Source organism: Gobio gobio, assembly GCF_949357685.1.
Source record: "Gobio gobio genome assembly, chromosome: 10".
NCBI lineage: Eukaryota > Metazoa > Chordata > Actinopteri > Cypriniformes > Gobionidae > Gobio > Gobio gobio.
This window is the reverse complement of record NC_137116.1, coordinates 2763567-2790945: the sequence shown is the minus strand read 5'-3', so window position 1 is coordinate 2790945 and position 27379 is coordinate 2763567. Positions and strand designations below refer to the sequence as shown.

The following is a 27379-nucleotide window of genomic DNA, read 5'->3' as shown; positions in this document are numbered from 1 at the left end:
ATTGGGCCTTTGAATATTGTTGTGACCAATGGGGGGTCTTGTAGTCAAAAGGTGGTTTTGACTGGAAAACAGGAATCAACTCGCTGCATATCAGAACTGAAATACAATTAAATGATAAATTATCAATTTACACACATTTTAGACATTTTATTTTATTCCTGCAGAACAAAATACTTATGTTCTCTTGTGGCATGACAACAATGCCCTATTTCTATAGTAACCTATATAGTACTATGCACTTGAAACAGCACTTTTGCACCTAATTTAGAGCACACTGACAGATTCAGAAAGTCAAAACCTTTGTCAAAAACCTGACAATTCTGGATGCCTTTTGTTCTGAAATCCAGTAAAATTGTCCCTCAACACTGATGGAACAAAACAGCAACACATCCATTTGTAGTAAACAAGTCAACATGTCCAGAACAAGCCTGTAGCACTCCTGTCAGAATCTGAAGGTGGCTGGTCCCAGTATAGCTCATATAACCCCCGCCCCTGTGTATTCTAATGGACGCGAGACAAACTAAACAATCAAATTACACTTCAAATAATTTTTCCCAAAGTTGGTTTCTGTCATTTTAGGTAGTTTTTATCACAATGATTTAATTTCAAGTGTTCATTTTTTAAAATAAGTTTGGTTTTAGTTAGTTATTTGATGCTATAAAAACAGGGGGTGTGATTTCATGATTGACAGTTGAGATTGACGGCTTCTCTGAGTGAAGCTGTCACTGTGGCACCAACTGACTTTTTCCGGGATGAGATTGGAGCTTTAGCTTTAATTTCTACATTTCCATAACTGTTTATTTCACACCAACATAATCAACTGTTCTGCTTCTGCGAGAGTGTGGGCGGGCTTTTGATATGCCTCTTCCTTCTCTCTACTGCGCAGACTCCGGTCCCGAAGTCACTACTGCGCAGACTCGTGCTCGACTACTTATACTACGACCTAAAAGTATGTACTCTTTTTGTTAAGAAAAAGTATATACTTAGACTCTCCTCGTGTTTGCAGTTTAAATATATATATATATATATATATATATATATATATATATATATATATATATATATATATATATATATATATATATATATATATATATATATATATATATATATATATATATATATATATATATATATATATATAATGGCCAAACGTAGCCTATCATTACAAAAGTTCACAATGCTGCTGCAGGTGAAATATAATGTGGATAACATTGAATAAATATATTTTGTCAGGTTAAATACTGATAATTGATCACTCAAGCCCCTTAATCTAAACCTCTCTACTTAACGTCAGACTCACACATCCGTCATGTTTGTAGTTTTTTAACACTTTTTATCCACGTTTGTAGTTCTAATCGAATCCTCGTCCAAGTCGCAATGGGTTGTGGGCAATACTCTTTTCAACATACTATGATTTTGGACATACTAATTCTACTTTCGAATACTATTTAGGACGGATAGTATGCGAATTGGGATGCAGCATCGGTCCCAAATCTGCGCACCATATTTGGACCTCCGGAGGCTTCACTTTTCTTCAGTGGAAGCGAATGAAGTCCCGTCGTCCATATTTTTTTATGGTCTATGGTCCAGAATGAATCAGTACATATTCTCTATGACCATCATGGGTCAAAGGGTCTGATGGCTGGTACGGGGTGTGACCAAAGAGGAACGAAGCTGCTGTGGTAGTTGTAAGCTCCTTTTGCTCTGGTTAGTCCTTGGGATTTTAAAGTACATCTGGCAAAAGTAAGTGACTGTGGAAAAGAATATTTGCCGGTATTTGGACGAGACCAGGTTGTAAAGGATGGGATTGATCACAGAACTCACATAGAAAAGTACATTTGTCACCATGTAAAAGTAATGGTAGAAATCATAAAGTGCACTGTGGGGGGGGAAACAAAACCAAGGTTACAAAATCTGCAAATTATTTTAAAAGCAAATGTATTTGCAAATATATAGTTATGCAAATGCAAAACTCACTTTGTCCACTCCGTTACATAGCAGTACATCAGTCGGCGACAGTGATAAGGAAACCAACATAAAACAAAGGCAAAAACAACCCCACCTGATAACAGAGAAAACCATATGGCAATGAACTATTAAAACCAAGAAATTAAAGATTAATCATTATCATTCAAATAATATAAGAATTACCAGTTTGCAATATCAAGCAGCATAACCCGCTTAGAACATAGTGCAACAGTGTCTGCCCAGTTTTTCAACAGCCTTGATTCCAGAAGTATTTTTCCCATTCATTTTTCTATTTTGGATTTTTAAAAAGTCTTTGTTTAAGAGTTATAAACCATAACCAACTAGCTAGGGGGTAAATCACAACATTACAAATGCTGATGTGAAGAAAAAAGTATTTGAAAATCAGACAAAGGTACATGCCTTAATGGCTTTAATGAGGGACTATCCTGAAGTCCACGCTCATTTCCTTTGTTTTCTTGACATTGATGCAGAGGTTGTTGGCACTGCAACAAGCATCCAGTTGTTCCAACTCTAACCTGTACTCAGTCTCATTGTTGCGGGAAATTCGTCCCACCACTGCTGTCATCCACAAATTTGACAATATGAGTGCTTGGGAATGTAGCTGAGCAGTCATAGGTCAGCAGAGAGTAAAGCAGGAGACTCGAGTCGAGCCAGTGTTGAGGATGATGGGGGAGGAAGTGATGTTGTGGATTCTGACAGTCTGTCTCCTGTATGTTAACTCTTTTCCTGCCAGCGTTGCCAGCCACTGCCAGCATTTTTGATCATTTTCACAGAATTTCCCCAAAGTATCTTGTTATATGAATATCTGAACATATATATATATATAAAAAAAGAACAGAGCCTGTTTTAAAAAAATGTTTTATTATAGCTTAGTATAGCGTTAGTTGTATACAGAAGGCGGTCCACCGGATGCTAGATATTTTACATTATTATAACATATTAAATATGGATATTTTTCTTACAAAACCCATCGATTCACTTCAGAAGGACTTTATTAACCCCCCGAAGCCGTGTCGATTACTTTTATAATGGATGGATGCACTAGGTCTTTTGGGCTCCCATTCACTGCCATTATAAAGCTTGGATTAGCCTGGATATGTATACCTACACTTAAATGTGGGTATGAGTTTAATAAAAAAAGCAACACCAGATTGGATTCAGAATGATGATCAAGACACATTTGGAGTAGATCCGAATCCATCAACACCCCCAAAGCTTCACAGTCCTATAGCTTGTCCTGGGTCGACATTTCATTCAGTAACATTTGGCAGTTTTTGATTTATATGCTGTGTAATGTTGAGGATTGTGTTATTTTACATATGCATCAGTTTACATATGATATCACTTGTTTCTGCTGCTTCTTCACGTCTTTTGATCAAGAGATTCTGTATACTCTTTCAGAAGATGCGTCATAGCATCCCCTGGCCTACGGTATAACAGTGAAATCACAGAAAGACGGAAATGTACGTCAATCATGGGGAAAGAGTTAAAAAGCCTAATACCCAGTTGCATAATGATGAACTCAAGTGTCTCTAACTTTTGTACCAACATTTGTGCTATGATTGTATTAAATAAATCAAGGTAGAGTGGAGGACAAGACGGAATCTGCAGTAGATCTATTCCCCCTGTATCCATACTGAGGGGGGTCAATGCTGGTGTCAGATTTCTTTTTTATTTGTTCCATGATCTGCTGATCAATGCACTTCATGACTATCAGAGTTAGTGCTACAGGGCAGTAGTCATTCAGGCATGACACTGCTGAGGTCTTTGGAGCAGGGATAATGGTGGCAGAAAAGCATGATGGTACCATGGATCGGAAGAGCGAGATGTCAGTCAATACCTCTGAGAGGTGGTATGCACCCGGTCAAGACCCGGTCTGGTATGTTGTCTGGGCCTGCAGCCTTATGGGGCTTGACTTTCAGGGGGGACCCCCTGACATCCTCTATGGTTACACAAGGAAGCAGTCACCCAGTGAAAGTGTGAGTCTGACACTAGGAGAAGTGTTAAAGCAAAAACAAGCATAAAAGGTATTGAGAGCATCAGGAAGAGACGGATCACTTGGGAATTCAGTGTCTCTATGCTGTAGTCTGTGATGGCCTTGATGCCAGCCCACATGCTCCAGGAGTCATTGGTAGAAAAATGACCCTGTATCTTTACAGCATATGCAGCTTTGTCTCTTTTAATGCCTGCAGTCCATTTACAGCTCTGAGTGCGACTGCATCACCAGACCTGATCAAATGTTCAACTGCTTCAGAGCAGTTGTTGCTAATGATAGAACAATTTGTACAACCTTTGTTGATAAATAGTCCTGAGTTTTCTCTGATTGATAATTCCAATTGGCTCGGAAACGGAGCATGCCATTAATCTGAAAGACTGAGTCCGGCATGTTGCTGTCAACGTTTCAGTCAGTAAATGTACACAACGTTTACACTCATATGCAATAAGTCACTTTTTTTGTCCAGTGAACGAACGTTGGCTAGAAAGAGTGACAGAATCGCTGGTCTGTTGCGGTTAGCTTTTAGCTTAGCTAGTAGACCGGTTAGCTTTCCTCTCTTTGCTTCCGTGTGCACTGCTTCCTTTTGCCTCTCACCGTGGCGGTGTGTTGCTCCGACATGCCGCTGACCTCAGTAGCCTCATCCTGGCTAGTTTCGATTTGAGATTCACTGGTAATATAGCTTCTGTCCTGTAGTTGATTTTGCGAAGTTCAGCTGGACTATAACTTAAAAACACTTGCTTTCACACTCACTGTACAACAATCAAAACAAAAACCGGGAGCTCGTGAAGCCATTGCACTGTGTGTTGCCATATTGCGCACCGCCATATTTTAGATTTTGATTAAAGACTTTTTGTTTATGATCTCCTTTGTCGTGTGCTGATTGCATCAGCCACAAAATGTGACACAAAACAGAACCCAGAAAGGATTTAAACATAAAATGGACTTATTTTGGAGCAGGAAAATCATAACCTTTTCAGACCTGACGTGCCTTAACACCTTCCTGACCGCTTCCTGAGTGTGTTTTTTTGGGCTAGCTTAAATGAGCGGTGTAAGGCACGCCTGTCCAGTGATGGGTCCTGAGGGACATTTGCTGTCTACGCAGAGTGGGTGCTGGAGAATTGTGGATCTGCGTTCTCCGTCAACCCAGAGCCCAGCCAGATATGCCTCCCACACCTTGCACAGAGCCTATGCCAGATCCAACCACAGACATGGAGCCTGAGCCTGCCACGATGCCTATGCCTGAGCTAAGGCCAAAGCATACCATTGCCCCGGAGCCTGAGCCCAACAAAGAATCTGACCAGGTGGGTGAGCCGGCAACATCATCTGTGCTCGTGGAGTACGAGGGGATGGTAGGAAGCCCTACCCACACTCCCGCAGCTGAGAGTGAGCTGCATCTGGTCTCTGGGAGTCATTATGAGGAAGTGGAAGAGGATTTTCTCCTAAGTCTCCCATCTCTGCTGGTGCCGCCCAGCTCCAAGTCTCCTGCATCTCCACTGATCCCACCCAGCTCCAAGTCTCCTGTGTCTCCGCTTGTCCCGCCCAGGTCCAAGTTTCCTGGGTTGACTCTGGGTCGTCATTTGGAACATCCCTCCATCTCCTCCCTGGCTCCTACCTCAATAATCTCCACCATGGTGTGAGCTCCTCCCATCATCCGTCTGTCTCTGACTCTGTGCCCTCCTTCAGAGCCCCAACCCCACCCTCCGCTGGACTATGTTATTAGTAATGTCAAGATTATGTTCAGTGTGTTAGAGTTTTTAGTTTATTTTGTTTTCTCCTTTCTCCTTGTTTATAATTCTAGTTTGTTTGCATAGTTAATGATTAGTTTCACCTGCATTTCATTTTGCTCCATTTGTTTGCTCTGTTATTTATACCGTGTCGTTTTAGCTGTAATGTGGTTATGCTATTCTGTTTTCTGGCTGACCTCCCTCATGTTATTTTTGGATTTTGATTTTTTGTTTATTATCCCCTTTGTCATGTGCTGAGTGCAGCAGCCACAAAACAGCACGTTGATGACTTCAACAAAAGCATATACCACTGATTAACAACCTCGTAGCTCACAGTAGGTCTGTTTTTCATTGTTCAAAATCTACTCTCCTATGGAGAAAATGAATGGGATTTTTACATCAGGATCCTGACTGTTGTATTCTAGGACAGCAACAGTACTGAGACTTTTCCCTGTTTGTGTTTGTATCACTCCAGCTGTCTGTGTTTGCATGTTCCATTTTTTGGTGAATCTTTTAGCCAGCTATACATCGTTACTCCAGTAGGTGGCAACAAGTGATTGTACTTATGAGTGAGCCATTTAAAGGGTTAGTTCACCCTCATGTCGTTCGACACCCGTAAGACCTCCGTTCATCTTCGGAACACAAATGAAGATATTTTAGTTGAAATCCGATGTCTCAGAAAGGCCTCCATTGGCACAATGCACTTTACACTCTCAAGACCCATAAAAGGTACTAAAGACATTGTTACAAGGTCCATCTCACTACAGTGGTTCTACAATAACTTTATGAAGCGACGAGAATAGTTTTTGTGCGCAGAAAAAACCTAAATAACGACTTATATAGTGATGACCGATTTCAAAACACTATATCATGAAGCTTCGAAGCGTTATGAAACAGTGAGTCGATTCAGCGGTTTGGATCGCCAAAGTCACGTGATTTCAGCAGTTTGGCAGTTTGACACGCAATCCGAATCATGATTCGACTCACTGATTCATAATGCTGGGTTTTGAAATCGGTCATCACTATATAAGTCGTTATTTAGGTTTTTTTGTGCGTTTTATTGTAGAACCTCTGTAGTGAGATGGACTTTGTAACGACGTCTTTAGTACCTTTTATGCGTCTTGAGAGTGTAAAGTGGCCTTTCTGAGCCATCGGATTTCAACTAAAATATCTTAATTTGTGTTCCGAAGATTAACGGAGGTCTTACGGGTGTCGAACGTCATGAGGGTAAGTAATTAAAGGGTTAGTTCACCCAAAAATGAAAATTCTGTCATTAATTACTCACCCTTATGTCGTTTGACACCCGTAAGACCTCTGCTCATATTCGGAACACAAATGAATATATTTTTGTTGAAAGCTGATGGCTGAAAAAGGCTTCGGATAGGCCTCCATTGGCATTCAGTACACTTACACTCCCAAGACCGATAAAAGGCACTTAAAACGTCGTTACAAAGTCCATCTCACCACAGTGACTCTACAATAATCTTACGATGCGACAACAATAGTTTTTGTGCGCAAAAAAAAAAAAAAATAACACCTTTATCCAGCTTGTTATTGCCTTCCGCGTGTGCCTCCACGACGCATGCGCGAGAATATGACGTAGCGCCGGGGTTCGGGAATCCATGAAATGCACACTTAAGCCCCATTTTGAGCGCTACGCCGAGACCTAAAGCACGATCAATGTAGAATCCAACAGCTTAGACACGCGTGTCTTCCTCTGATTGTAAACAAATCGCTTCTGGGTCATCTGTCCGAACGCCGGATCTGCGTCATATTCTCGCGCATGCGTCGTGGAGGCACACACGGAAGGCAGTAACAAGTTGGACAAAGGTGTTCCCTTTCGTTCAGTCACTACGACGTAACGTTAGTGACTAATGAATGGGGGTTTCGCTTAGAAGCCTATTATCTTCGAGCTTAGAGAAAACGCCCAATGGCGTGCCAATGCCATGGGGCATGCGGAATTTGCATACGTAACTCCGCCTCACCGCGTGAGTATATAAGGAAGTACTTGGCAATATCGCATTATGTTTCTGCTTTCGGAGCCAAGAGAACCTACCTCTTCACTCCTACAGCCTTCTGAGACTCTGTCAGCTTCTTCGAGACGAGCAGCTTTCCAGTCGGTGTTGGTGTAACGGCGCGTTCCAGTGATCGCATACTTCCTGCCTGCTGATCTGCGCAGTGGTCCGTTTGACAGCTGGTGTGTGTTTCCCTGGGCGCTTCGGCATCGACTGCGAGGCTTTCCTCTCACAAAAAGAGCTTGCGCGTGGCACGTCTTTTTCAAGACGGCTCGCCCGTGCACTTCCGGGTGCGATCGATTTCCGCTGCTGTCTATGGGCGCATTCACTGCTCGAGCGTGTTTGGGCTTCAGCGCGTTCGGGCAGTGTTTGCGGATGTGTCACGTTTCCATTGCAGGAACGTGACCATCGCGATGTCGCGGTCGAGACTCAATGATCTCCGTGAGGAGAGAGAGTCCCCTCTGCCACACCCCAATCTACCGTCCCCGAGTGAGATGGTACTTTGGCTGGTGGCCAGGGTGACCTGAGGGCGGTGCTGTGGTATTAAGAACCCCGACGTTCATTCCTCGGGCCACGCCCCCCTCTTACACATCGCTTCCCGCGAGTGTTGGACTGAATCAACGGCCCGTCTCTGACGCCCCGTTCGTTCAGTTCACGCTCTGGATAGCAGTGAGATGTCGATCGCCGCAAGGTGGGCTGGAGTCCTTTGGGGATGACGATTAGGTTGTGCTCCGCCTCCGGGTGTGTCAGCACTGCCTGATCCGACCTAAAGTTGACAGCCATGTTATCTCGGGCAGCCGCGAGTCTCACGCTGGTGTGGAACTCCGCCCAGTCGCGGGTGCTCGTGGTTGTGCAATTGGTTTTTGGGGGCGGCACCCGACAGCTGTTGGGCCCCGCCCCCAATGCCTTTCGCTCCCGGGGTGCATGAGGAGATCACGCGGTCCCGGAAGTCCCCGTGCTTCCCGCGACCGTTTGGTGGTCTCCTCCGCCTTCGCTGCCCTGGATGGGGCCGCGGCCTAGGGTACACTGGGGCCCCCTCCCCCCCAACTGTTGAACTCTCTGTTGCGCACTACGGTGTCCACAGAGGGCTTTGACGTGGCGTGGTGTGGCTGTCCTAAGCACCCTCCCAAAGCCTGTGGGCTCGTCTACTTCGGTGGCGTGGTCCTGCAGAGCTACGGGCAGGCCGCCGCCCCTTTGCACATGCACAAGGGTGGAGCCGACCCAGGGCTCTTCATTGAGCTGCGTGCCGCAACTGATCCTGCCCCCGGGCGGTGAAGGTGGCCACACGCTCCCTGGGTCGGGCGATGTCCACAGCTGTGGTCCGGGAGAACACCTGGCCTTACCTGGTGATGTGGAGGACGTTGAGCGGGCCCGCCTCCTCAACTCACCCATATCCCAGGCTGGCCTCTTCGGCGGCGCGGCTGAGAACTGCGCCCAATGGTTCTCGGCCGCCCCAGAGCAGACTGAGGCTGTAACACGTACTGCCCCAGCGGCCATCTGCTGCACCAGCCACCGGCTCAGTCGCCTCAGTCCGCTCGCCGCCGAGGGCGCACTCCCTCTTCCCGCCCGGCCCCAGCAGCAGCCTTCACCTGGGCCGCGCCGTGGAGGTGGTTGAGGATGTCGCCCAGTCCGCTCCCCAGACTGGTTAAACGCCAGGCTGGAGGTGGACAACTCAGAGATGGGTTCCAGTTCTTCCCAGGGGATGGTAGCAGGGCCTCTCCTTCCCCCGGTGGAGGGCCGGGGGAAAATCCTTCCGCTGCTGGCCCCCGGGCTAGCAGCGCTTGGGAAGAACTCATGTTCCTGTCTCTGAGGACCCAGAGACCGGTGATGACAGTGTGCGCCACCCACGGGTCCCGCCACTCGCATCCCTCTCTGTCGCCAGCCTCCTGGCAGAGCAGACCCCAGTGGAACGTGCGTCCTTCCCTGGTCTCCTCTATCAGGACGCAGCCGTTAACCATGCCCCGACCCCGGGACGCCCAACAGCCTCCCCTGTCCGGGCCGGTAATGCTGCCTCGCTGCCCCAACCATGGGTACGTCTGCCGTCCGTATGACCCCGTTGGTGCAGTCTCTGGAAGCATGGCTTCATCTTCCGGGGCTGTCCCGCTGGGTTGCGCGGACCGTCAGGCGCGGCTACGCGATTCAGTTTGCGCAGGCTCCTCCCCGCTACAGGGGAGTCCGCTATACCGTGACCGGGGCCCATGCCCCCGTCATGCGTGCGGAGATTGCCACCCTGCTGGCGAAGGGTGCGATCGAGCCTGTCCCTCCAGCCGAAATGAAGTCGGGGTTCTATAGCCCCTACTTCATTGTACCCAAGAAAACCGGTGGGTTACGGCCAATCCTGGACCTTCGCATCTTGAACCGATCCCTTCACCGGCTTCCGTTCAAGATGTTGACTGCGAAACGCCTTTTCGAATGCGTTCGTCCTCACGATTGGTTTGCAGCGATCGACCTGAAGGACGCCTACTTTCATGTCTCCATCCTTCCTCGACACAGACCGTTCCTACGGTTTGCTTTCGAGGGGCGGGCATATCAGTACGCGGTCCTCCCATTCGGGCTATCTCTGTCCCCTCGCGTCTTTACGAAGATTGCCGAGGCAGAACACGGGCAGGTGTTCCCTTAGAATGAGTTTCCAGGCATGTTGTCGTATCAATGGATGCCTCTGCCACGGGTTGGGGTGCCATGTGCAATGGACAAGCAGCCGCGGGCTCCTGGACAGGACCCCAGCGCCTACTGCATGTCAATTGCCTCGAGTTGCTGGCAGTACGGTTCGTCCTGCACCGCTTCCGAGCGTTGCTGAAGGGTCAACACGTGCTTGTCCGGACAGACAACACGGCCGTAGTAGCGTACATCAACCACCAGGGCGGTCTACGCTCCCGCCGTATGTCTCAACTCGCCCGCCATCTCGTCCTATGGAGTCAGAAGCGCCTGAGGTCCCTTCGTGCTGTCCATATTCCGGGAGTCCTGAACCATGCAGCCGACGAGCTCTTGCGGTTTCAGCCTCTCCCGGGAGAATGGAGACTCCATCCCCAGACGGTCCAGCTGATTTGGGAACAGTTCGGCGACGCACAGGTAGATCTGTTTGCCTCCCACGACTCTTCCCACTGCAGCCTGTTTTATTCCCTGACCGAGGGCACGCTCGGCTCGGATGCACTGGCGCACAGCTGGCCGCGGGGCCTACGCAAATATGCGTTCCCCCCAGTGAGCCTACTCGCACAGCTCCTGTGCAAGATCAGGGAGGACAAGGAGCAGGTCCTTTTGGTCGCCCCGTACTGGCACGGCTGGACCTGGTTCCCCGAACTCTTACTCCTTGCGACAGCCCCTCCCTGGCCTATTCCTCTGAGACCGGACCTCCTTACTCAGAGATGGGGCACCCTATGGCACCCGCGTCCCGACCTCTGGAACCTCCACGTGTGGCTCCTAGACGGGACGCGGCAGGTTTGAGTGGCCTGCCACCTACGGTGGTCGCCACCATCACTTCCGCTACGGCAGAGTCCACTCGGCATGCCTATGCGTTGAAGTGGAACCTCTTCGTCACCTGGTGCTCTTCCCGCCAAGAAGACCCCTGGAAATGCCGATCGGGTCCGTGTTTGAGTTTCTCCAAGAGGGGCTGGAGCGAAGGCTGTCTCCCTCCACCCTCAAAGTTTATGTGGCCGCTATATCTGCCCACCTCGATCTCTTGGAGAACAAAAAGGTAAGTCAGCACGACCTGATCATCAGGTTCCTTAGGGGGGCGAGGAGACTGAATCCTCCTTGCTCTCCTCTCGTACCCTCTTGGGACCTCTCAGTAGTTCTAAGTGCTCTGCAGAGGCCTCCCTTTGAGCCTTTGCGGTCGGTTGATATTAAGTTCCTGTCGATGAAGACGGCTCTGCTGACCGCATTGGCCTCTCTTAAGAGGGTCGGGGACCTGCAGGCTTTTCCGGTTGACGAAGCGTGCCTGGAATTCGGGCCGGCTAACTCTCACGTGATCCTGAGACCCCGGCCTGGATATGTGCCCAAGGTTCCTACCACTCCCTTCAGAGATCAGGTAGTGAACCTGCAAGCGCTGCCTTTGGAGGAGGCAGACCCAGCCTTGGCATTGCTCTGTCCAGTACGCGCCCTCCGCGCCTACGTAGACATGACGCAGTGTTCAGGACCTCAGACCAGCTCTTTGTCTGTTATGGTGGAGAGCGGAAGGGAAGTGCTCTCTCAAAGCAAAGGTTGTCTCACTGGATAGTGGACACCATTGTTTTGGCTCACCAGCAGCAAGGTCGACCATGTCCCCTTGGTGTGAGGGCACACTCCACTCGGAGTGTGGCCTCCTCTTGGGCTCTAGCGCATGGCGCCTCGCTAGCAGACATCTGCAGAGCTGCAGGCTGGGCGACACCCAACACATTGGCCAGATTCTACTATCTCCGAGTGGAGCCAGTGTCCGACTATGTACTCGCCCCCCCGAGGGGCCTGTAATGGACCAGGCTTTGGTGTCTTCGCTTGCTCGCCATTCCACTCCACGGACTGGATACGTGCGATATTTCCTCAGGTGAGCTCCCGGAGAGCCCTGAGCTCCTCCAGCACTGCTTACGCCGATACCTGTGTGTCTGCCCTCTAGCGAGCCCAGACCCTCGTCTCCGGCCAGGTGCCCCGTGTGCATGGTTCCCCTCCGGCGACCCCTACACGAGTATTTCACCGTAAGTCTCCGCAGTGAGCGGGTTTCTTCCCTTGGCGTGTCCCCCGCCAACCCTAGGGTTAAAAATCCACCTTCGGCTGGTACCCTAGAGATCTCCATATGCAGCCCCTAGCCGGGTCATATGTGTCTCTTAAGTCCTCCCCACGGGTAGGCATCCTTGGCATTCCCTCACTGGGATATGCTTCCCAGTGTACCTTGGTAATCCTGTGATAGGTGGGAGTCCTTCGTCCGTACTAGTCTTACGACAGGGTACTCACACTTACGCAGGGCACTGGAAGACAGCTGAGTGGCGGGATTATATTGGGACCCCCATTCGTTAGTCACTAACGTTACGTCGTAGTGACTGAACGAAAGGGAACGTCTCGGTTACGGATGTAACCCTCGTTCCCTGAGGAGGGAACGGAGACGTTATGTCCCGTTGCCACATCAGCTGTGCTACCTGGAACGCAGGAGTTCAGTCTTGGCTCCTCAAGCAGGTAACATAATGCGATATTGCCACGTACTTCCTTATATACTCACGCGGTGAGGCGGAGTTACGTATGCAAATTCCGCATGCCCCATGGCATTGGCACGCCATTCGGCGTTTTCTCTAAGCTCGAAGATAAAAGGCTTCTAAGCGAAACCCCCATTCGTTAGTCACTAACGTTACGTCTCCGTTCCCTCCTCAGGGAACGAGGGTTACATCCGTAACCGAGACGTTATTTTGATTTTTTTTTGCGCACAAAAACTATTGTCGTCGCATCGTAAGATTATTGTAGAGTCACTGTGGTGAGATGGACTTTGTAACGGCGTTTTAAGTGCCTTTTATCGGTCTTGGGAGTATAAGTGTACTGAATGCCAATGGAGGCCTATCTGAAGCCTTTCTCAGCCATCAGCTTTCAACAAAAATATCTTCATTTGTGTTCCGAACGACATGAGGGTGAGTAATTAATGACAGAATTTTCATTTTTGGGTGAACTAACCCTTTAATGATTTGAGTAAGTAATCATTTTTGGGTGAACTAACCCTTTAAATCACTCTTCAAAAACACTGATTCATTCAAGAACAAAACAAGTGATTATGAATGAGTCAGTGAACCATTTACTCAACTAGTTTGTTGAAAACCACTGAATCATTCAGTAACGAAAGACCACTACTGTTGCAATGCTTCTTCTGTTACTTTGAAACTAAACAAAGAAACTTGCAATATTGTGTCTAAAATGTAAATTTCATAGTATTAAATAGTTTGGGCTGCCTCCTTCAGGGTTTTTCCTACATTCAAAATTTTTCTAATGACTCCTTTGGACCGAATCATTTTAACGACTGGTTAGAACAACTGATCTGTCCAACACTGAACTCCCGAATCAGTTTAATAATTTACTCTGAACACATCTGACATGAGAACACACAGGGCCGGCGTTTGCTATAGGCGAGCTAGGCGGTTGCCTAGGGCGACAAATGTGTTGGGGGCGCAGGCACCCTCTAGTGTTGGATGTCTGTGCGATTTATTCACGTCAATCGTGTCCGGTGAGATCCTCATTATCTGGCTTACTTCCCATTAAGCATAGAATTAGAACAAGCAAAATAAAACAATGTTTATTAAACATGATCATCCTTGGGCACCCCTCAGCCACACGTTTAATTACTTAACCTGATTATTAGATTGAATTGATGGTGAGTATTGTCGAGCACAGGCGTTCAGGCATTAGGTCAGGCAAGTGCTCATCACTGGCGCGTTCTTCAAAAATGAAGCAGTCTAAACCCTCGAGTGCACAGGGACGCCTGGAGTCCAGACGAGCCAAATTTTAATGCTGCGTCAATTTTGAAGGTGAATAGAAATGCCAGAAACAACTGTTCATCTCTTATTATTTGAGATAGGGATAGAACAACAAGAACTTATATATTTTATTTATGGAGTGGTAAGTACAGTGTATCCATAATAGCACTTTTGTTTGTAGGGGTTATAGTTAATCCAGTTTATGGGTCATAATTTGCTTAAGTGTCTTTACAGGTGCTTAAGAGTATTTTTGCACAGTTTATGGAGTTAATATTTGGTAAATATCCTTGACCATTCTTTCTAGCATTTGTGTATGAACAATTTATTACAGTTGATCATTCAAGTCTTAATTTGCTTGATTAAGTGTTGGAGTGACTATACAAGCATTTTGGTTTGTTCATCTATTGTTTGAGTCATAATTTGTTAAATATCCTCCAACGTTCTTTGTAGCAATTTTGTATGTGCAATTTATTAGAGTGTATCATTTAAGTCATAATTAGCTTTTTAAGTGTTGGAGTAACTATAGGAGCATTTTTCTTTTAATAGTTTTTATAAATACTTAACCCATTTGTGCCCAATTTTTTCTGAATGGTTTCATGCATACAGTCATGTTAATAGTGTCTTATGTGAACATGTTCTGCATTTATTTTCCCCAGGTTTTTGTATTTTTTCTTGAAAATCATATTTGAATGTGTGGCAACTATAGTTGCCGGTGGGCAAATATGTTGTATGCACCCCTTCAATGTCAAATATGAATAAGAGAAGAACATTTAGCATCTAACTCAAAATAACTGCTTTCAACAGATCAATCTTTATTCATAATCAAATTTATTATGTATAAAAGTCGAAGAACATTCAATCAAACTCAAAAAAGCTGCTTCTATCTTATCTTTTGATTATGAAAGCACAACAAACAACGAATAAAGTCTTAAAGTGGTGGAACATAGCGCAGAACAAAGTGCAGCCATTAAGTTGCCCTAACAGGGCATTGTGTATCAAAAAGTTAAATGAAAATAAATAAATAGATTGATGAAAAAATTACAAAAAAATAAAATCAATAGTCCCATAGTATTCAATGGCTGACTGTAGTAGGTGATTTCATATAATAATGTAAATGTAAACTCATTACTTGTCTGAATTTCCACATTACAATGGTCGTAAGCTACTAGTCATAAAATTATTTGGGGTCCTTGACCGATTAGAATGAAATGCATCCATTCCAAACTGGATGAAGGGTCCTCAATATTTGGGCCCTTACAAGATATAATATCATAAAATATGATTTTTTCCCCTATCGAATTAAGGTCTACCGTACAGTAGAGATGCTAGTTAAAGGGTTAAGTTATGTTTTAGGTGGGATATTATGAAAGTAAAAAGCATTAAACAAGACCAAAAATCTTGATTTATTAACCTGTTAACACAGTATACCCCATTTCCCCATTAAATGTACTTACAAGTCATTTGCCAACCGGCAACTATAGTTACCGCTTGGACTTTTGACTAAGTGTGCAAAAAACTATAGATCTGTTGTAAGATTTGTTTTGTTTGGATGATTCTAGAGACCTTCATGATTATGTAGATATATATGTGTCAACAAGAAATACTTATTAGTAACATGAAAATATATGTCTCATGTGACAGGAAGGAAGTTAACACTTTTTTTTTCTTCTTGAAATCCTTTATTTGGTTGTCTGTTTGTGTGTCATTAAGATATAAAACATGGATAATGTCTAGAAAAATACTTACAGAAGGAAAATTACAACTATACACTGCGGCAACTATAGTTGCTGGTGGGCTTAACAATTAACGGGGGGGGGGGGGGGGGGGGCGCAAAACTCATTCTCGCCTAGGGCAACCAAAGAGCTAGAGCCGGCCCTGAGAACACAAGTGTGCTTACACATTTAGCAAGAGTGGGTGTAAGAGTTAGTTTTAATTATCCACAGTCTTTCAGCTTATTTATATTCACAATGTGTAGTAAAATAAATAGCCTATAAATCATTTAGTTTAGACTGGAGTGAGGTGAACCCAGAACAAAGTTGTTATTAGCTAGCTGATAATTTTATGAAATTGTATATGGCAGAAAATTTGGCTATTTGTTCATTTTTTTTAATACTACTTTTTAATATTTATATATACCAAAACAATTATCTGTAAATAGTGTAAAAATAAGGTATCAAAAATCAAAATATCAAATTCTAAAATATCAAAATAAGATAAGCAAAAATTACAAACTTTCTTTGAATTTATCTAAAATGTATTGTCAGTATTGCGCTTGCAGATCACGTGGGTAGGGTACTTTTTTACTGTGTGTGTGTGTATGGATGACCATGTCTGTCAGCCACCACCGAAGACCATTTTTGACCCAGGAAAAACCCTGCTCCTTGTTACTCCAGTGCTTCTCAGAAACAGCCCAAGCCATCGTTCCTTGTTATAGTGCCATATATGGCTATAACATACTCTTTCTTGTGTGATATTGTTTTAATATTTGCGATTTATGTTACTTGCAAAAAATATATATTTTGTCAGAGTATATGCTTCTACTACTTTTAAATGGTCATGAATGAATATGAATGCTTACTGATTCACCAAATGTAGGATGACACTATGAAATAGAAATCTTAGAAATACGGCATCTTATAGCAGAAGATAACAGGGCCACCAGACACCAAACCTAATACCAATTTTCAGACACTTTCAGTTGTGGAGTAATTAAATAAACCTATAATTGTAAATTAAAAATCACTGACCGGTAAAATTCTGTCTATTCTGTTGGGTGTCATCTGTAAGATTTCTATTTCATAGTGTCATCCTATAAAATACTAGCCTAAACATTTTGGTAAAGTCATGCATTTTGTTTACTTACGTAGGACTTTGATGCTATGGCGCAGGGAACGCTCACGGTTTTTCTCTGTTGTGATATCTGAAGCTGCTGAACAGAATAAGTCATGATGGGTCATTCTCTGGAGCTGATGTCCAATCAAGGCGTTCATCACTGCGATCACCAGCATTGGCACAACAAAAGAGAGAAGGGCATTTACCTGTAAGGAAAAACACTTACTGAAAAAGGAACTATTCAAAAAGTAGGGACTGGAAACATTAAAGGGTTACTTCAGTGATTTAGCATTAAGCTTTGCATTTAAACTGGGTCATTTATGCAGTAGAAATGTGACATTATTTTTGAATTTGGTGCCTTCTAGACTGACTTCTAGACTTCTTCTAGACTTCTCATGTGGATGAAAGACAACAACTCCCAGAATGCACTTGCTTCGCTGCCCTACGAGGCCACTCCGTAAACCGTCGTTTTGATCTTCATAGTAATACAATCATTTCGTTCAGTTAGAGAATAAACTAGTGATGCACCGATCATGATTTTACATGGCCGATTTTGATACCGATTTTTTTCAAGCAAACTGTCCGCTTCCGATACCGATTTCCGATTATTTTTTTTTATTTTAAGAATTAAAGTATACATGAACAAGATGTTTATTTGGTATTTAACAGGCCAAATTGGCTTTTGGCCAAAACGGGAAATTTAATTGGGTTGAACTTATGTGAAATTAAAGGCAACAACTGCATATTCTGCAATCCAAACAAAGATGTTACTTAAATCAGCATTTGTTTTTAAACTCAGTGTAAAGAAAAGTCTTTACCAGTGAAATTAAATAAAACCAAAGTATATAATTTTTCCAAAATGTTAAATCAAATAATGTTTAGTGCAACGAACGAAAAAAACTAAGATGCTACAGCAGGTGCTTTTTAAATCAAATTAAGTCAATGTAATTTTAAGGTAAAATAAAAATGATCATCCTATACAGAACTGATAGTATTTCATTTCAAAAGTGCATGCATGTTCTTCTTTACAAAAAGAAGTATTTCGGCTTTGTCACAAGTTAGTCTGTTTCGTTCTCATCCGATCCAACATGTGAGAAGCTGAGCTGAACAAACGCTCACTTATCTACGCTTGTGCAGGTCGCGGAGAGGTAAGCTCGCGCAACTTGAGCTTGCGCAGGAAAGCGGCTCTTCATTCCCTTCAGCGTATCTCGTCTCTTCCCTCAGTTCTCCAGTTTCCGTTTGTAACACACAAGTGACATGTTCGCGAATGATTGCGATATAGGCGTATGTGCACGCGGGCGCACTTCCGGAAAAATCGGCAGAAAAATACAAAGAAAACCGGCCGGTTGCAGATCGCGCGCTAGAAGCAAAAACCGGCCAGTTCCGGTTGCATCCCTAGAATAAACACTACAATTAAAAACTGAACGTGTATTTTCAATAAAGTGTGAGTAAGCCGAACGAAAGTCACGGCACAGACGCAGCAGTGTCAGATTTCATTCGAGCTGAGCAGAGCTGAGGTAACGTTAAGCGCCAGTCTGGCATGTTTTCAGATCGCATATGGAAGCTAAACTATCACAGGAATTAATTGAAAAGTTGAAACACTCACTTTACTCCGCGCTCTGTTATGATTGTCCGTGTGGCCGTCTGTGTCTTAAATTCTGTGGGTGAGATCTCTCCCCTATGGGCGGGTTGATAACATGCGGAACAGCTCCATCTAGTGGCTGTAGTCTTTAGCCTCTGGCCAAAAAATCCTCAGATGACGCAAAATGACGATATTTGCGTAATCGGGAAGATTTTTCCCAGAAATAAAATGCATAATTCTCTCGTCTCAGGGGGATATGAGGGGGGAAATTACCATAATTTGAATATACTACCGGGTTTCTACACTGTAAAAAAAATGTTTTTGGAAAAATTGTGACAATTGATCATTGCATATTTCGGCCCAATAAATGACTTCCAAATAATTATCCCCATGCAAAAAGATGCATTGTACTAATCATAGCTTAAGGTTTTAACTCAAAATTAAAATTGTATATTCACCGTACATATTTAATTGTGCTCAGTCAATCTATGAAGTCGAAGTGAAAAATTGATGTTGGCTGAACAAGTCCTACGTCCGAAAAACGGTATACGCATGCGCAAAATGCGCTTGAAAAAAAACGTTCGTGTAGAGATTTCAAATGCAGAGCGCGGGAGCGGCAGCGTGAGCGGAGCCGAACCAGCAGGTGCTGAAGACCGAAACAGACATTCCCAAGAGAATAGAGAGATATTCATCTCACAAAGACGTTGGTGAGTATTTAGCACTGAAATTATTCTACAGAGTTTTGCTTTATGACCCGGTATGAAGTTTAAAAGACATTTTGTAGAATCACGAGTTCATGCATTCATTGGTTTCATGCGTGTGTTCTCGTTTACTCTAAGGGTAGCCAATAGTTTTATTTTCCTCATGTCTTATATGTCTAAAATGATAGGTAAAAAGTAAATTAAGTCATTTGTGTGATATATGCGGCATGCGACCGTTGAACACGGTGCCGGAGATTGCATTTGGCGTCGGCCTCTTTCAGGTCTGAAGTTATTGCCTTTTAATATCAAACACGTCAAGCTCGATTTTCTTATTCATCCATTCATTCATCTCATCCTCATTATATAATGAAGTAACTTCTGTTCTGTCATTTGCCAGATGTGATGCAGGGAAACTTTGCCATTAATGTTATTTTTATTTGCAGGTTTTTAGCTTGCAGTGCCGTGTTTTCTTCACCACATTAAGACATCCTGTTATGCAGAAGACTTCTTGAATATTCAGAGTTTTCCTTATTGAAAATAAGGTATTTTCACCAAATATCCTGTGTTTGAATTTACTTGTTAATAAAGTAATGTGATAAAATGTCATCCCTGTTGTCTGTGTACTGTATTTTGCTTAATATATTTATGTTTTTAGTCATTTTTGTCTTTTGGGACAGTGAGAAATAAACAATTGTTACTACAATTTAAAATATTTAATTGGACCAACCTCACAGTTTCACTGTAAAAGATTTCTCCAATTCAAAATTTTCTAGTGAGCGATCACATCTACATTTTTTAGTTGGCCAAATTGAAAAATTTAGATGTGATCGGTCACTAGAAAATTTTAAATTGGAGAGGCCTGACATTTTTTACAGTGTTGGTAAATTACATTTTTCCATTGGCTCAACATATTATTTCTAATTGAGCCCATGTTAACAGGCTGTTGCCACAATTGATACAATTCAATTCACAGAAATTCAATTTGGCCAATTGAAAAATTTAGATGTGATTGCCCACTAGAACATTTTGAATTGGAGAGGCCTTACATTTTTTTACAGTGTACTTGTACAAAGCCTTATGCTAAATCACTGAAGTTACCCTTTAAAGTAAAGGCGTAATGATTATTTCCCAAAAGCCAAGGAAGAGAAATCCTAACAAAGTTAAAACGAAAAGTGCATCTATAGTTTGGTCCATTAGTGCAGTCTCATTTTGCTCTATTTTTGTATGCTTTGCTCTTTACTGTGTCATTCTGATTGACTGGTTATTGATTGATTGATTTGCTCTGAGGTTTATTTAATGTTTCCTTTCATTCTTACTCCCTCCCTCCCTATACAAATACAGGCTGATAAACCTCAGAACATTTATACCAGCTAGTATTCTGAGATCAGCTTGTCCGTGTGAAAAATATATATGTTCAGTATGTGTTTAGTTAAACCTAAAGAGGAATTTTAATAGAGCCGTTTTGTTTTTGTTTTTTTATTTCGCTCAGTGAAGTGGAATCGAGTTAATTCAGAGGGCCCAGCGGGCTTGGTCGGGCTTCAGTCTCTTTGCGCCATGAAGGTATTCTAGATTACGATGATCGGTGATGACTTCAAACTGGTGGTTAGCTCCCTCCAGCCAGTGTCTCCACTCCTCCAAGGCTAGCATGATGTCCAGCAGTTCCCTGTTCCCAATGTCATAGTTCTGCTCCCCCTGGGATAGCTTCTTGGAGAAGAAGGCACATGGATGGAGTCGTGAAGGATCACCCTGCCACTGGGATAGCACCGCCCTGACCCCCGTAGATGAGGCGTCAACTTCGACAATGAAAGGAAGGTCAGGGTTTGGATGAACGAGGATCGGAGCAGTCTGGAAGGCTTCATGGAGCTGGTGGAAAGCTTCTTGGGCAGATGGAGTCCAGGACAGAGACTTGTGCCGGCCTTTGAAGAGCGAGGTGAGGGGTGCACTGAGCAGACTATAGTTGTGGATGAAGCGATGATAGAAGTTTGCAAACCCCAGGAAACATTGGAGCTCATTCACAGTAGTGGGTAAGGGCCAGCTCTGGATGGTCTCCACCTTCCGCTGGTCCATCTGGATGCTGTGTTGGTTGATGACATAACCCAGGAACTGTATGGAGGGGATATGGAACTCGCACTTCTCCAGCTTGAGGTACAGGTGGTGTTGGCGTAGCTTCTCAAGGACCTGGGAGACGTGTTGGCGATGTTCAGCCAGGTTCCGGGAGAAAATGAGGATATCATCCATGTAGACTACTACAAAGCGGTGGAGGAACTCCCGGAACACCTCATTCATGTAGTTCTGGAACACGGAAGGAGAGTTGGACAGGCCATATGGCATGACACGGTATTCGTAGTGACCTGATGGTGTGATGAAGGCAGTCTTCCACTCATCCCCCTGGCAAATATGAATTAGGTTGTACGCATTCTGCAGGTCCAGCTTGGAGAAGATACGAGTTCCTCGCAGCTATTCCAGAGCTGCCGGGACCAGAGGAAGGGGATAGCTGAATTTCACCGTTTGGGAATTCATGTGGCGGTAGTCTATGCACGGCCTCAAGCTTCCGTCCTTCTTGACCACGAAGAAGGAGCTGGAAGCGGCAGGGGATGTAAATGGTCGGATGAAACGTTGCTTCAGAGCTTCTTGCACATACTCCTCCATGGCCGTCTGTTCCGGGATAGACAAAGGGTAAACTCTCTCCTTGGGTAGAGCAGCCCCAGGCAGCAGGTCAATGGCGCAGTCCCATGGCTGGTGAGGTGGTAGCTGCGTTGCGAACCGCTTGCTTAACACATCCTGGAACGCCTGGTATTCAGGAGGAATTTCCACGTGATGACTGGTTTCAGGACTTTCGATGAAAGTGGAGAGGAGAGGAAGGACTTTGGAGTTGGAAGAAGAGGGCCGGAGCTCCACAGAAGATGTCTTGATTGGAGATAAACAGTTTTGAAAACATTCTTCACTCCACTTGAGGATCTCACCCATGCTCCATTGGATGTCCAGCTGGTGTTGCGTGAGCCAGGGGCATCCCAGGATGATGTCCGCGGTGGAGCCTTCCAGCACCATGAACGTTATCTCTTCGGTATGTAGACAGCCTATGTGGAGCGTCAGTGTGGGGGACATTCATCTTTTGGAGAATTTGGGGGCTGATGAAGTTCCCTGCGGAGCCGGAATCGATGAGGGCTTTTGCTGAAATACAGACATGAGAATTAAGGAGATACACTGTGGTTCTGGTGAGAGATGCAATACGGGCAGGTAGTTGGATGGTAATCACCTCTGGGCGTGGTGGCCGGATGGGACAGGCGGCGATGATATGATCCTCTCCCCCACAGTACAGACAGAGTACAGTACACAGTAAGATTCTTATCTGACGCTCTGCACGAGTCAGGCGATACAAATCTACTTGCATGGGTTCTGGTGCTGGAAGAGCGACAGATGGTGTGGCGGGCAGAGGATTGGCAGTGGGCATGTGAAAAATGCAGAATAACGTTGAGCAACACGGATGGTTTTCTGGATTAGGTTTTCCAGCCCCATAGTATCATCGTACACGACTATTAAAGGGTTAGTTCAAATCTGATGGCTCTGAAAGGCCTCCATTGGCACAATGCACGGTACACTCTCAAGACCCTTAAAAGGTACTAAAGACGTCGTTACAAAGTCCATCTCACTACAGTGGTTCTACAATAACTTTATGGAGTGACGAGAATAGTTTTTGTGCGCAAAAAACCCCTAAATAACGACTTATATAGTGATGACGATTTCAAAACACGGCATCATGAAGCTTCGAAGCATTATGAATCAGTGAGTCGACAAATTCTGGGTCAGGCGATACAAATACAGCTCCGCATCCGAAGATGAACGACTTCGAGCTGAATCTGGTCGAGCACGAACTTCTCATCACACCAGCACCCAGTTTGCACGTCTAAATTAGTTGCTTACATTTAAAAAATGAGCATACAATAGCATGAAAAGCCTTTTTAATGAACAAAGGACCATGTTTAATACAAATGTATGAAACAAATGTAAACATGAACTGTTTAGTGAATTTAGAAAATATTTAAGATATCGTTAATTTACGATATCTTAAAATGCACATTTAAAATGCATGTGCGTTGGTGGGTGTTGGCTGTGACTCTGTGACAAAAATTTGACAAGAACTCAGAGTTAAACTGTGAAACAATCTAACAATCCAACGCTCTCCATTCATAGTTTTCACCTGACGTCAGTCCCTTTTAGGAACGCCCACCTGGAGGGCAAAATAAGGCTTTCCTCCATTGCCAGCCAGTCATTTTTACCAGGTTTGTAGTCAGTATTAATGCAGTTAGACAGTGATATTAAAATACCAAATTCAATATACTGAAATTCAAATAATTGATGTTGCATACTTTGTACAGGAAAGCAGATGAACACAGAATATTAATGCAACACAAGGTTTTTCGTTAAGCGTATTTTTCCCATCAAAACCCATTATAAAGAAAACGCTTCGCGTTCATATTCTCGTATGCTCGCCTGTATATAGTATGCATCACCAAAAAGGTGTAAACTGAATTTGATCTTTTAATATCACTGTTTTAGTACATTACGGCATTTACAACTACGGGTACAACTACAGGTGGTGGGTTGCACAAATAAGGATTCTTTAGCTCCTAAGCTCTTCACCCTCCGTCTGCTGCTTGATCAGCTCTTAAATTCGGTTTAAATGGTTTTACTGCGTAATTATCTGTGTTTAAAATTAAGTGGTGCAACAACTCGATTTAAAAAAAAAAGATTGGCGTTAAACTTTGCTTAATTGAATCCTTATTGGTGCAACTCACCCTATAGTGTTTTTCACGTTAAGCGTTTTAAAAACGTCCCGCTGTTTTTTGTGATTAAAATACTGCAGCGGGTGCTGTATATGGATCACAAGTGCCTAAAACGTGCATCTTGTTCACATATTTTTGTTTTAAGGTGTATGCTGCAGTTCTATGGAGTTCTATGGCGGTTTTGCCCTCCAAGACTCCCCGACAGTCACGTGACTGAAAACTACGAATTTACTTTTTTTTTTTTGTATTGCGTGAAATGGCTTCCTTGTCATTTCTGACTTGAAAAAAAAAACAGAACAATGTCTAAAGCAGTGGTTCTCAAACCTGTCCTGGGGACCCCCAACCAGCGCACATTTTGCTTGTCTCCCTCATCTAACACACCTGATTCAACTCATCAGCTCAACAACTTCTGGGTCAACAACTTATAAAAACTTGTATGCATTGGAGCAGGTATCTCCAACCTTGCTCCTGGAGAACTACCATCCAACAAAGTTTAGCTCCAACCCTAATCAAACACACCTGACGCAGCTAATCAAGGTGTTCAGAGTTACATGAAAATTACAGGCAGGTGTTTTGGACCACGGTTGGAACTAAAGTCTGCAAGAAGGCCCCATTTACTGCATGGTTCAAGTGACCCAATTCCGATTTTTCCCTCTCATGTGGCACAGATCGGATATGACATGTGAACGTGCAAGCAGGAAAAAAATACATGAATTCCGATATCCTCAGATCGGATTAAATTGCATATCGCGCTGTTTTACTTCCTTTTCCGGGTCAAAACGTCTTGGGCTGTTTCGCCAGTGTATAGTGTAAATGCAAATATCGGATACGGGTTGCTTTTAAAAGATGATGTAAGCGGGTCGTCAAAAAAATCGGATATAGTCACCAAATCGAAATTGTGCATCAAGACCTGCAGTGTAAATGCGGCCAAAGGTAGCTCTCCAGGAGCAGGGTTGGAGACACCTGCATTGGAGTGACATCAACTTCGAGTGATTGGCTAGAGGAGAAGCTGTCAATCTAGATCTTGTGGACCAATGGTGCACTAAGCCCGCCCTAATTTACATGAAACTCGAACTGCAAGATTTGGAAAAGCAAGCATGAATTCCGATATCATCAGATTGGATTCAGGCCTCACTCATATGTGGTAATAAATCCGATATGATTCGGATACGTGCATTTACGTCTGCCATGTAAGCGGTCAAATCGGATATTCCCCAGTAAATGCGAGTCGTATGTCATTGAAAAAGGGACGGAGGCGAATGACGTCAACTCAAGTGGACACGAACTGCGATCAAGGACTCTCCTCTTTTTTCTCCGCCTTACAAAAGCAATGTTTTGCTGACCTTTAAAGATAGTGCGGAAAGCAAAACATTGAATAATAATTTTGTCTGCATCCATTGCGTCCATTGCATATCGCACCGATTTACTTCCTTTTCTGGGTCAGAATGTCTTGGGCTGTTTCGCCAGTGTATAGTGTTAAACAAATATCGGATACGGGTTGCTTTTAAAAGATGATGTAAGCGGGTCGCCAAAAAAATCGAATATAGTCACCAAATCGAAATTGTGCATCAAGACCTGCAGTGTAAATGCGGCCAAAGGTAGCTCTCCAGGAGCAGGGTTGGAGACACCTGCATTGGAGTGACATCAACTCCCCTCTTCGATTGATTGGCAAGAGGAGGAGCTGTCAGTCTAGATCTAGTGGACCAATGGTGCACTAAGCCCGCCCTAATTTACATGAAACTCGAACTGCAAGATTTGGAAAACCAAGCACAGAATGTGGAAAGAAGAGTGAAGAAAAAAGAATAGCACAAGCGTACAAAACAATTATAACAAAATGTGAGAGCACAAAATACAGCATCATAAAACCAAGGAAAATATATTTTTTAAGAAATGTGTTTTTAAATTTGTATTATTTTTTGATCCATGACTGCAATACATCCCATACCCTCTTGTGCTTCTGTGGAATCAAGAACATTTGACCATCTGTACAAAAGAGTTCACATAATCAGTTTCACAAATTTGTTGAATTAAATAATGCAGAATTTGTAGTCTTCTTTGTAGTAGATTACAACATTTTTACATTCTGAAAATGATTAAATGTTCTGTGTACACTCTAAAAAAAATAGGTTCTATATGGCACCAAAAATGGTTCTTGGCTCGTAATCATAGGGGAACCTTTTTTAGTGCCATATAGCACCAATTTTGGTGCTTCAGTGATTCTTCAGCGGTTCTTCACTGGTTCTTTGACTAAGGTGCTATATAGCACCTCTGAAGAACCACTGAAGCACCAAAATTGGTGCTATAGCACTAAAAAAGGTTCCCCTATGATTACGAGCCAAGAACCATTTTTGGTGCCATATAGAACCTTTTTTTTTTTTTAGAATGTATTTCCAGATTTAAATAAAACATATTCCATATTTTAAAACATGCTAAATGACCATATTCATTTCATGGCACTCAAAGGGACCAAGAAAACCATGACATGACCATGGCGCATGTTCAAAAAAAATCTGATATTGCCAATACAGTAGCGAACCAATATGGGCCATTTAGGGTGAAATTGATTCATGCCCACCTGTAGAACGGTTTTGGCGGTGTTGGTGGAGGCCACGGTGGTGCAGATGCTCTCTTCACCTACATAAATCTGCCCCATTGTCAAAAGCATCGGCGAGGCGAGAATGAGCGACGCGCACCAGAGCGCACAGATGAGTCTTCTTGTGCGCCCGCGGGACATCCGACTCTTGGCTTTGAACGGGTGGCACAGCGCCATGTAGCGCTCCACGCTCAGACTCACGATGTTGAACGCCGTCGCGTAGGAGCAGCCGTCCCGCAGAAAGTAATAGCCCCTGCAGACCACTTCACCGAAAGCCCACGGATGGTGAATCCAGATGAAGTTGTACAGCTCCACCGGCATACAAAGCACCAGAATGAGCAGGTCCGACACAGCGAGACTGGCGAGGTGATAATGGACGGTGCCTTGGAGATGTTTGATGGATCTCCTCTGGATGGATATGTAGAGAGTCATGGAGTTGCCGATTAAACCGACTGCAAACAGCACAGCGTAAATCAGCGTCACGAGCACTTTGGAATAAATATCCGTGTTCACATCCAAATCATCCACAGGCGGGGAATCTGTGCTGTTGCGCAGTATCATCTTGGTCCGGTTGTCCAGGACACGATTAGTACAAAGTTTTGTCATCAGATTCGTTTCGTTTGACGCCATTTCTCTTCAAAACCTCCAATTGCTTGACATAAAACACGGATTAATTGCGTCCATCTCGAATGTACAGCTGTGATGAGCATCTGTGCCTGACTGCTTTATATGGAATAGTGT

At 44.2% G+C, this 27379-nt stretch overlaps 1 protein-coding gene across 1 annotated transcript; it reads right to left on the bottom strand.

The window, feature by feature from the left end:
* Positions 1–1629: 1629 nt before the first annotated feature.
* Positions 1630–27199, bottom strand: LOC307132824 (neurotensin receptor type 1-like; the record flags this gene model as incomplete). The annotated part of the gene is made up of 6 exons (XM_079827401.1): positions 1630–1882; positions 1981–2065; positions 3833–3934; positions 5162–5389; positions 17010–17184; positions 26621–27199. The coding sequence occupies 6 exons, from the start codon at positions 27197–27199 to the stop codon at positions 1630–1632; spliced, it is 1422 nt and encodes a 473-aa protein (XP_079683527.1).
* Positions 27200–27379: the final 180 nt, after the last annotated feature.